This window comes from Acanthisitta chloris, unplaced genomic scaffold (genome assembly GCF_000695815.1).
Source record: "Acanthisitta chloris isolate BGI_N310 unplaced genomic scaffold, ASM69581v1 scaffold21000, whole genome shotgun sequence".
NCBI classification, from domain to species: Eukaryota; Metazoa; Chordata; class Aves; order Passeriformes; family Acanthisittidae; genus Acanthisitta; species Acanthisitta chloris.
The window spans coordinates 22,853-35,161 of NW_008653590.1; the positions used below are offsets into that span (position 1 = coordinate 22,853).

General features: G+C 40.1%; 1 protein-coding gene across 1 annotated transcript in view; it reads right to left on the reverse strand.

The window, feature by feature from the left end:
* Positions 1–1,610: 1,610 nt before the first annotated feature.
* Positions 1,611–12,309, reverse strand: part of MUT (methylmalonyl CoA mutase) — an 18,904-nt gene continuing 8,205 nt past the window's right edge. The window contains exons 7-12 of the mRNA XM_009081706.1: positions 11,234–11,349; positions 10,453–10,568; positions 5,736–5,867; positions 3,301–3,448; positions 3,019–3,186; positions 1,611–1,739 (exon numbers count right to left, since the gene is read on the reverse strand). Coding sequence (XP_009079954.1) covers positions 1,611–1,739; positions 3,019–3,186; positions 3,301–3,448; positions 5,736–5,867; positions 10,453–10,568; positions 11,234–11,349 — 809 coding nt within the window. The remainder of the gene's footprint in view (positions 1,740–3,018; positions 3,187–3,300; positions 3,449–5,735; positions 5,868–10,452; positions 10,569–11,233; positions 11,350–12,309) is intronic.

Genomic DNA, 12,309 nt, shown 5'->3' on the forward strand with positions numbered 1-12,309 from the left:
AAGGGGAAGCCTTCTTTTGGAAAGAGTCACCTCCAACAGCCCATGGCATGGGAAAATGGGAAAAGGGGAGAGGAATGTGGGGAGCAGGAGAAAACACCAGTAAGTGAGAGGGGAGCATGTGAAAACTGAAGGAAAACTCCATGAGGGGAAGAGGCAGGAAAGGTTTACGCAAGTGTGGAAAGAGATTTCTCATGGTAAATGTTAACTATCAGCATTTTTTCATAACCTGATAGGAAAATGAAACTGTATTTCAATAATACCTTCTCAGAGGTTTTGGTTTTACTTTCTCAGTTGTTTGATGTTTAAAATAAAGACCAAAATAAATATTTCCACCTGACTACAGATCAGTGACTGGAACGACATTAATAATGTAACTGGAGCTTCTGCTGAGAAAAATTTAGGAGCAGAACAAGTCCACATCTATTTGTAAATGCTTTTGTAGTGTAGGTAATATGAAAAATATGCCAGTCTACAACAGAAAAACTCTGTAAAACCCAAAGATCTGTGTACTGGTCATGTTTAAGTACAATGCTTGAATAGCCTGGTTTATTATTAACTGTTTATGCACTTAATTTTTAAAAATCAAAGTCTAGGTATTTGTGTATCAAATACAGCTCAAGTTTATTCTTTTTTTTTCAGGCCCAGTAAGAAGCAAATCTAAACTTCCCCAGTAAAAACTCTGAATGTTAAATGGTTTTATCTCATATATAGAACATTTAAAACGCAGTAGAGCCCATGACCAAAGAACCAGGAAAGCAAGTATAGCATTAATGTCAGAGGACTAGTTGTTTTTTAAGTTTTGGGAAGTTAATTTATGGGCAAATTATAACTCTAATTCCATGGTATTTCCTATCCAGCCATGGACTGTGCTGTCAACTAAGTGATCTTCTACGACATGGAAGCAGGATGCAATAACTTACCTCAGGGGTGAGTCAGGGCACCTTATGCTTGCAATCACCGGTGCAGTCACCCCAATACAAACAGATATTTAAGGTAAAGCCTCCAACAGATCCAACCTGCTCCAGTACTAGGAGTTGTATCACCAAACTGAGGAAGTTTACAATGCAGACACTCACACCTGATTGACAGGGTGTCAGGTTACTTTCTGACCCTGTCAGCTGGCTTATGTTTTTTTGTACTGTTGCATTTGTTGTTTTGTTTTGTTTTTCCTATTAAATTGTACTTCTGACTTGGAGTCTCACTGGTTTGCTTTCAAACCAGCACAAAGTTATTGGCTGCCAAAAAAACAAAACAAAACAAAAAAAGCAAAACAAGTTCTCTGCGTGCAAAAGAGACCATGCAAAAGAGATCAACCGAGATCATCAAACAGTTATTTTATTTATCAGCATATCTGGAAAAAAACCCAAACACACTTAGTGAGTTCCCTTCATTCCTTGAAGTCATAGGTCTAGAGATAAAATTTTCTTGTGGGTACATATATAAATAATCCTAAAATAGAACAAGCAGAGAGTTTACAACTTTCTTAGAAAGCACAAAACACCAGGCCAGGGGGCAGTGGGACCAGAGGTTAGTGGCTGACGATCCCTTGCCGGCGATCGCGTTCCGTGAGCGGTTGGTGTAAGGCTGCAGTGGTGTGTGACGGTTCAGCGTTACATGGATTGCTGCCTCTTCTCCAGGCACCTCTCAATATCATCCAACACCTGCATGGCTGCTTTTGGAATACGAGTCCCTGGACCAAACACATTGGTAACACCAGCATCATACAGGAAGTCGTAGTCCTGTTTGGAAAGAAATTTAAGACCTATAGTTAACAGAGCAATAGAAAATTGCTAATAGATTTAGGATTGGTGTATGCTCTATCCTCTGTGTTGGGCCTGACAAAGCAACAAGTCCCATAGGGAAGCAGTTTCAGGGAAATGGAAAAGGTATGTTAGTATGGAGGTGAAAAAATATATTAAAAATATCCATGGGAAAGATTTTATTTCTTTAGAATCAAACTAATGTCAATCCTTGGAAAATACTCAAAAGTCAACTGGATGTGACCCTGAATAACCTAATCTAGATTTGACCTAACTTCTAATTTTGAGATTACTGCTGTCAACAAGGGCTTGAAGCAGAGGACTGCCAGTGGTCTCTTGTAGTCCAAGTTAGTCTGATTTTATGATTCTCCTGAAATTCCAGAAGACCTGGGAAGAAACCTGTACTCTCCCTCTTCTGTATAGGATATATTAGATACCCTTTCCAACCACAGGTTAGCAGCAATCTCCTTGAGATATACTGAACAGAACATGTGTCTCCTAGAAAAATACAATGAGTTTTACTTGTTCAATTTAGAAGTCTGTCATTCCTGAATGGTACCTAACTGGCTAAAAAAGGGAGAAGGTGGGAAAAGGGAATAACAAGTGATTCATGTGCAAAATCAATTGGAATCACTCTAGACAGAGGATGACCCAAAGGCTGATCCAGCCAGGCAAATTGTGGATGAGCTAAGGAACAATTTTGGACAAAAGCACAGATCTGACTGCAAGGGGATCCAACAAGATGTTCAACAGTTTGGGAGAAAGCAGAGGGAATGAGAGGCAACACCGAGGCCTAAACATGGGCAACATGAGGAGAGGCTAAACAGTGAAGGAGATGTGCAGACCACAGGTGATGGGACCTGCCAGGTGTCTTAGTCACTAGCTGTGGCTTTTCCAAATTATTGCTGGAAGTCATAAAGTCTCTTATGATGGTAGCCAGCCTGTACCAGTAATATGCAAGGTACTGCAGATGGGAAGCAACAGAGCATAAAGAACATCTCCCTGAGGCTCATCTTTTCACAACACAACTTAATATTCCATCCCACAAACACTGTAAGTTAAACCAGGACATGGTGCACAGAAAATCAGAGCAGTGAGACCTCACCTTGCAGATCTGTGCTACCCCTGGTGACTGTACAAAGAAGCCTTCAGCACTGTAAATCCCCTCTGACATTACAAAACAGAGGAAACAGCTAAAACAGCACAGACAGAAATAAAGCAATCTCTTAGCCTTGATGGAAATGCTGCTGCCCCATACCTGAGGTGGGATGACACCTCCACACATGACAAGGATGTCAGGCCGCCCACGGGTGTTGAGCTCTTTGATGAGTTCAGGCACAAGGGTTTTGTGACCTGCTGCAAGTGTGCTCACACCAACACAGTGCACATCTGCATCGACTGCTTGCTGGGCCACTTCTCGAGGGGTCTGCATGGAAACAAGGTATGTGGTAAGGAACAGCCCCAGCCTGGCTGATGAACAAGCATTAGAGGGAAAATGGATGCATTTAGAATACATTGGATGCCGCGCGATCAGTCATACCTGGAAGAGGGGACCTATGTCCACGTCAAAGCCAAGGTCTGCAAATCCTGTAGCGATGACTTTGGCTCCTCTGTCATGGCCATCCTGACCCATCTTTGCAACAAGTATGCGAGGCCTGCGGCCCTCCCGATCCTTGAACTTGTTAACTCTGGTTGAAAACACATATTCACAGAATCAGAGAATCACAATCAATCAGGTTGGAAAAGATCTCTGAGATCATCAACTGACCTAACACCACCATGTCAACTAGATCATGGCACTAAGTGTCATGTCCAGTCTCTCCTTAAACACCTCCAGGGTTAGTGACTCTACCACTTCCCTGGGGAGTTCATTCCTGTGTCTAATCAACCTTTCTGTGAAGAAATTCTTCGTAATGTCTAACCTAAACCTCCCCTGGCACAGCTTGAGACTATGTCCTCTCATCCTGTCACTAGCTGCCTGGCTACAACCTCCTTTCAGGTACTTGTAGAGAGTAATGAGGTCCTCCCTGAGCCTCCTTTTCTCCAGGCTGAACCCTGTCACAGTCCACAAAAGTAGAGCACTTGTGTTCCAGACCCTTGCATTATATCAGTATAAATCACTGAGAATCATTAGAAGTATTTCCACACATAAAAAGCAGCACTGGCTGCAAGTGCAGCATAATTTCTGCACATCAGATAAGATATTCTAAGCCATCGTTTGGCTATGCAGTCTGCATACTGTGCTAATATTGATGTTATATGATTGCTAATTTATTTCTTGTATTTACCACCCATGAACAATAAAACATTCTGTTTTTAAACCACTCACTCCACTAGTCTTCTGCTTTCTGACAGACATAATACTGAATTCTCTGGGGGTTCAATGAGTTGAATCACAACTAACTAAAACATAACTTTTAGATTTTAAGAATAATTGCAACCAGTTTTTTCAAAAGTACTTGCATGGCACACAGGCCATAGAAATAGGCCCTGGACATCACACTGTGCATCATCATTCCACTGGGCACAAGTGTGTCTAGGAAAGGATTACTGCATCCCCCTATTCTGTGCACTCATTCCACTGCCCCCCATGCCCTTTTTTTTGGATAGTAGTAGTTCATATTTCTGTTGCACTGAAGTGACTGTGCAACCACAGCCTCTGATATTAATTTTTCATCTTAGTGTTCATTATTCATCTGACTGTGAGTGGTACCCTAAGACTACCACTTCTCAGAACTACAAGGGTTTGTATTTTTTTGTTTGCTTGCTTGCTTTAATATTGTACTGTCAGCTTGAAAAGGAATTATGCCAAGAGACCCTTGGCATAAGGGAAGCAGACTGACAAAGCTTTTGCTTGAGGGTGTACAGGAGTCAGGCCTGCCTTCTCCATGCCTAAAGACTCTTGAGACTATCAGTGAAGTAGGTATCTGAATTGATTTGTGACATCTTTAAATCCTTTTCTCTGTATTGTTTTCTGTTTCCATATTCTGGTTTTCTTATTTCCCCACCCACAAGCTCCCTCCCAACAAGAACAGCTCCAGGTGCCCCAGGCCTGCCAGACTAATATCAAGGAATTAGTTCAGGTTCAAGGAATTCAGATTCTCAAGGAATTAGTTCAGTTCAGCTTCATGTAAAAGCATAATTACAAATGCTTAAATTTAAATATTTAAAATAAAAGAAAAATAGTGACATTCTTCAGCACAACTACTTTGAAGTCAATCTAACTGTGAGGCCATGAAGTAATTCCCTTTCTAGAGAGCCTGTAACTCTTTAACATGTAAACTCCAATTCCAAAGGACTGATGAACATCAATTTGTATTACAGCAGCTCCCACTATAGCAATTCAGGCTCTTTACCCCTGAGGGCAGCAGCAAAGGCAGAAGCTGAGAAAAGGTGCAAACAGGCAACTGTTTTCACACATATAACCATCTTCAGATGCTTTCTCCATCGGGATATGAGTAAGCAACACCCAGAGACTGGAAGTTGAATGAGGATATCCAGACAGATTTTAAGCTTTACAATTTTAGCAAAGTAAGAGTGAAATTGCAGGAACAATTTAAGGATGGATCAAAACAAGGTTTTGTAATAGGAATTGTGCAAAATATTTTAGAGATTACTATTACACAGTCTTCAAAAGAAGTAACCCAGTTTATGGGGATTTCAGGCAATGTTTCTCAGCTCCTTAATCCTACAGCTGCATTTGCTATTTGAACAAAATCCTCAAATCATAACATCACCTGAGTGGATTTTGTTTGCTAGCAAATGCAAGTTCAATTAAATTTTGACTATTGTCGTATTGCACTTAATTCTTGTCATTCTACTTAACAGGCATAAGAGTGCCTCTGCAGGACATTGTTTTGCTCTGAGGATGTCATTCAGGTTTGGGAAATGCTCTTCCAGGACACAGTGAGTAGCACATGTACCTCCTGGATTAAATGTGAGGCTGTGCTTGGCTGCCTGGGAAGCTATTCTCACCTATTGATGGCATGAAGGATTTCATCACTCTCCCCAAACTCCTGGCAATAAGCTCCGCTCACCATTCGGTCACTGGCTTTGTGCTCCCCAAATACCTTCTTCATGGCATCTGTAATTTCTCCCACGGTGCACCTAAGGCACAGACACAAAGCATTAATGCTATCAGGAGGCTGAAATGAAAGCAGAACACAGACATCACTGGCAGTGGCCCAGCTATTTGCTTTGCTGCAGGACAAGCTCATTTACATTCACTTTCCTTTCGATGCTATAACTGAACATCTGACTCACCCCACTGTCACCCACTAATAAAACATGCAAGGGTATTTTCAAGAAAATACTGTATCGCTGATGTGAGAATTGATTTACAAGTGACAAGGCAATGGGTGCCACTGCATGGCAAAATATTTCAGAAACTTAAATCAGATTTTCTGAACTAGGAATGTTTTTAGCCTCAGACTGCAGGATCTTGCATTGCGACTCATACCAAATTCAGAATATAAATCAAGACTGAAAAAAAGGAAGAACACACAGAAAAGTCCAAGGCCCAACACTTGGACTGGAATGTCTGCCATTCCCTTGATGTTTTTATTTTAGTTTTCAGCTTGCTGAAAATGAAATAAAAATACAAATAAACACTTTAAAAGTGTGTTTACAAATACAGAGACCAAACTCATCCATTCAGCTACAGCTGAGCACTTTTCACACCTCTACAACTACATGGAAGGAGGTTATAATCAGGTGGAAGTTGGTCTCTTCTCCCAGGTAACAACTGGAAATGCCCAGGACAAGAGGAAATGGCCTCAAGTTGGGCCACTGGAGGTTTAGATTGGGTATTAGGAAAAATTTCTTAACTCAAAGTGTTGTCAAGCACTTGAACAGGCTGCCCAGGGAAGTGTTGGTGTTACTACCTCTAGAGGGATTTAAATTCCTTGTAGATGTGGCACTGAGGGACATGGTTTAGTGGTGGGCTTAGCCGTGTTGGGTTAATTGTTGGACTCAATGACCTTAGAGGTCTTTTCCAACCTTAATGATTCTATGATTTAACTATAACCTAATCTGAGGCAAAATTAGCTTAAACACTCTCTAAAGGTTTTATGTAAAATGCTCAAAGAAAGATTGGACAAGATGCAACTTGTCCACATACTTCTAGGAGATGGCTGAATGAGCTGTACTGTCTTCCTCTGCTGCTTGCAGTTTTAGCAGCTACTGTCCCATTCCTACCTTGTGCAATATGCCACACATCCTGTGTAACACAGAATGGATTTCTGCTGCATTCACTGAATCCCTCAGTAAATTGCAGAGATTTTATTTCCTGTGACACCCTCCTCCCCCTGCCCCCAGTTAATTTGGTCTTTTACCAACTCATGTTTTGTACATTCAGAAAACTAACTATAGTTATAAACTGCAACTGTGCTAATGCAAAATGACAGAAATCCTATCCTGAATATACAGGCAGCATCTATATAATGCATATGCATGAGGTTGGCCTCTTGTCTCTAGGTATCACCCTTCACAGTTGGCCTGCTTTGCCTAGAAGAGAGTATCATGTTGGAAAACACATTTTTAACACATGTCCTTTTTTGTCATTTCCCCTCCACTGGCTTTCTGGAATTCTCTTTCTAAAGATCTCTGCTTTTATCCATTTCCTTTCTCAGCTCACTAGGGAGTTCCTATCTGGATTTATGAGGATCATGGTCTAGAAAAGCAACTAATGTAAAAGTAATACTAAATTCATAGTATTTGTACAGCTATGTGTCAATGTGACTCAGTCTACTACTCTATTTGAACATATTTATTAACAGTGATTTAAAAAGCATTAGTTATAAAGCAACCTGTCTGTGATCCCATTAGAACCCACTATGCAATGCAATACACTTCCTTTTTGCAGCAGCTGTAGGATCTCAAAGCTTAGCAAGCACTACCTGAATTACAACAGCTCTCAGGCCTTACTCACTGATATAATCAGGTTTTGATTTTCAGGACATCTAAATAATCTTATTAATACTACTGCTCTCTGTAATTACTAACGAAGAATTGAAAAGTAAACTGCATAACTACATTAGATAAGGTGACCTCCCCAAGGTTAAAAAGCAAGTTCACAGCAGCCTTAAAAACAGTGTCTATAAATACTGAGTCCTCAGAGTGCCAGACATCACAGACTGCAGCCTAAAATAAATACATTCCATGCACAGACACTGAGGACTTGCTTCTGGTAGGTTCGTGATGACCTACAGTGACATAACACACATCTTATCTTTGAGAGAAAACTGTAAGCTTAAATAAATCCTTCTGCTCCTTCTCTTATGCAGAAGCAGCATCTGAGTATAACTTCAGTATTAAACGAAGCCCAGCACATGTAGGTATAATTGTGCTGTGCTTTTCTGTTCTTACTCTGTAAAAGTATAACTGAAAGTTTCACGTTACAAATCAAAAATAAATGGTTTGGACTACTAATTTTATTGAGGTATAATCTGGTGGCTGGGATGAAGTTGGTTTTGTGTGCTGCACAAAAAATTAAACACATTTCTTTCTTTTACAAATAATGCTTCTGAAAATAGACTGTTTTGTCAGTCATTAGCCCTTACAAAATGTCTGGTGGCAGAGGCAGTATATATGGAAACTGTTTACATCTTATGAACTTCTGCACTGCTGAAATACTGCTGACCAACTGTGCTAGATCAGAGCCCTCCACTGCTCAGAGATGCCCTGTGCTTCCTCAAAAGCAGGTGATTTCCCAACAAGAGCAGCTTGGCTCCTGGCTAAGCTTTTGGACAATTTGACAAGGTCAGTGGTATTAAAGACAAGCTCAGCCGTGACAGCCAAAGAAGATATTGTTTAATTCATTATGTCCTACAAGGCATAGGATCTATCTCCTTTAGCAATTTGTGCTGTGACTCTCCCAGTGGTTCACAACCAGCTGTGCTGCACAAATACGAAGAAAGTCAATGATGATAATGTGCCCGTTGGAACCATCACCTTCTGTCTGCTCAGCCTCACAGTATTGCTGATCCACTCTGCATTGCACCAGTAATGAGAGGTAGCAGTGTGTAATTGGGTGACAAAGTACCATAAGGACACAAAGAAGCAGCACAAGATGTTACACTGCACTCCTCCACTACACTGCCTTCCTTCTCCATCACTGATAACTGGCCCAGCAGGAACTGCAAGGCTGGAGAGGGATACAGAAACGGCAAAGCAGATGAGAGAGGTGATAAAGAACTTGGCATAACCTGTCTCATACTCCACCTAACTACAGCCATTTTCCTGTAACAAGGCTTCTCATGGGAAATGAGGCACAGAGGGGAGGCAGTACTGCTTCTATTCCCTGTCACCTCAGATCTGCCTTATTTCTTTGACTGGAATAACAAAATTACTTTTCTACTTGTGTTTGTCAGCACTGAAGTCTCTGTATTACTCAACACTGAAAATTTTGTGCTATTCCTTTTATTTTGAGGGAATTATATTACTTCATGATCAAAATCCATCACTTTACATTCGCAACTGTCACTATCATGCTGGTGACACTGGTCTGCTTGTCTCCTACTTGTGAAGGGTGAATGTGCTCACTTGAAAATCTGTTCCCATGTCACCCCAACAGAAAGGCTCCCTGTAAATGTTCCCAAAGCTCACAATCCTCCTTCAGACACTTTCTATCAGATGCCATGACAACTTCTTTCTGTGGTCACATCGCATATATAGTTTTGGGGCAGAACTAAGTTTTGTGCTTGCAACTGACAAGGTGGGTCTGCAGTCCATTAATGGTTTTACAAGTAATAAAAACAAGGTCACCAAAGACAGAAACTATAGGTTAACTGGTCAGTTTTGGTGCAGGAGATATGAATCCCTTGTAAATCCAATACCATCCTCCTGTGACCTTCAGTTCAAAGAGAAGTGTGGACATGCTGCTAGAGATTCATGACAAGCTCTCCGTGGGAGAAAGTGCATTTAAAATACAGCTGTTATATGTTAAAGGAACGGGAGTGAAGGAATTTGAGACATCACAGTAAAACTAGGGCAACACCCCAATAAGATGTGAATTTGGCTTGCTCATTTTGGGGGCATTTAGTTAATTAATGAACCAACAGACAGGTTCCACTCTAAAGACTGATGCTGACCTTGAAGCAGGAAAGAAAACAGCCTAAAAAGCACCTTGGGTGAAGAAAGTAACTATTCCACTTGCCTCCAAGGATGCCTCACTGTGCTACTCAAGAGCATCTTTTACATCTTTGCCTGACTAAGCAAACTGATTTCTCCTTCAGTCAAAAATGTTTTCACACCAATCTGTGGTGCAAGGAAGGATGAAGCAATGGAGCATGATACGATTGTAAATATCCATTTTCACATCTCAGCCACTTCTTAAGCTCCCTGACCTGTGAAACAGCAAGGTGACAGAGAAACCCAGAAACATCCTGAAACTGGTAAGAATGTGAGTTGTAAACACAATGTGCATGAACAGCCTAATTTCGTATGAGAGCCTTTACATATGTATTGTTCTTTGTGAGAAATACAAGCATTGCCTTAAGAGGCTATAAAATGTAATAATGATCTATTTGACAAATGTCAAACTGCAGCCATTTTTTACTTCCACCTCTAAAGAAAACCCCAAAACATCTCAAGACTTCAACCTTTTTGACATCGCACCCAAGAACACTTTAAAGCTGAAAATAATCCATCAATTTTTAAACAGCACTTGGCTGTTCACCTCCACCCCCAATACCTTGCACGTGCTGCTTCCACTGCAAGAGCAAGTAAGTTTCCTTCCCCAGAGGCAGCACACTGGGTCAGAGCAGTCAGGCATTGCTGGGCTGCTACTTGGTCTCTGTTGGCCTTCACCTAAAGTGCAGGAGAAAGATACTGAGTTAAAACAAACTACGAAGTGAAATGGGAAATTGAGTGTGTAAGACCTTCTGATTTCAAATATTAACTCTAGAGTCATGGAATTGTCAATTGTCAAGATACACTTTATATTTCAATAAGATTAGAAATAAAAAGGCATCTCAGATCCTAAAACATGTGTATGAGTCCATAAAATAACTCTAAAACCATTTTATCTACACTTTTACTAATTGTGAAAGTGGATGTTGCTTTCTGCTTCCATAACCCTATCCCTCAACAGCACCTGACAAGCTGCACCAGTTTCAGTGATTAAGCAATGTTACATGCTTTCAGAGCAAAGCATTGCATAGCTGTTTTCTATCTTATTTCAGAACATGACAGCTCCCAATTTTTAAAGGTTAGACATATATTCATGAGACTATCTGAAATACAAGAAGAAAAAAAAAACCAAATGAATGTAACAAAACCATTTTTGTTTGGATTCTAACACTGGGTTTCTTGGGATCTTCCCTCAGCTTCCACTGAAGCTGGATAGAAATCTGGCTAATCTGCTCAAGACTAGAGTGGATTCTCAGAAACCTGAAGGTCAAGTTTCTAGTAAGCCACCTTTACTCAAGTCCTATCTGCAGTGACACGTTTCATTTTTAAGAAATTGTTCCCACCTTGTTAATCTTCTCAATCTGCTTGGCACGGACTGCACTGTTATCAATAGACAGAACTTCCACTGTCTCCTCTTTCTCTAGCTGATGCTTGTTTACTCCAACAATTACTTCAGAGCCTATTTCCAGTAGAAACACCAAAGATTCAGAATACATTTTCAAACTACCGTGAAAAGACACAATATTAGCAGAACAAGAAAATTTTGAGCATTGTAATGCAGTGCTTTGCTTTACAACCACATACATTTCAAATACATAAAACTTGTTCTTATAGGAAGGATTTAAGTGTGTGTTTTCTGTATTTTATGATGAGAGATGATTAGATGCATGAACATTCAAGTCAGTGAACACTGGACCAGAAAAAAGATATGAAATAGAACAATATTTATCTAACAAGCTGATTTAGTAATGAGTTACTAATATACATTAACTGGTTTTCCCTTTTTAAGTTTACACAAGTGAATCTTGCAGAATCAAGCAGAAGTGTTGGACTCCTGCACTGCTCTCCATTTATTTTTCTGATTAATCAGATAAATAAGAAAGTGAAGTTCATGAAGTTCCTACCTAAAACTACTCCTTGTGAATAAAAATCAATTTATCATGTTGAAGAACTATATTTTAGCTTTCAGCCAGTATGGATTTATCAACCACTTTTATTTGCAGTGCCTGATAACATTATTACATTCTTCAAAGCAATGTGAATGAATTTGCCTTGTGAGAGACACATGGAACTTTATTTATTATTCTTTATTGATTTTGATTAAGACCTGCTTCAAATTTATCCTCCACATAAGTAAGTTCATATCACTTCTTTCATATATGAGCTATCCCTAGTTTCTGTTACTGGAATGCAGATTACAAAATCTTGAATAGAGCTATAAGCACACACATATACACTTCTCCACATGTACTTACTATATACGTACACATGCACATATTACACGTGATATATATATATCACAAACAGCTGCATCATCCTGTGATCTGACTGCATTTTTCTCTGGTCTTCAGGAAAAATGGGCAGTTTTCAAGAAAAAAAAGGGAATTTGGCCAGCTGCATTCAATATCGCCATCTGGTG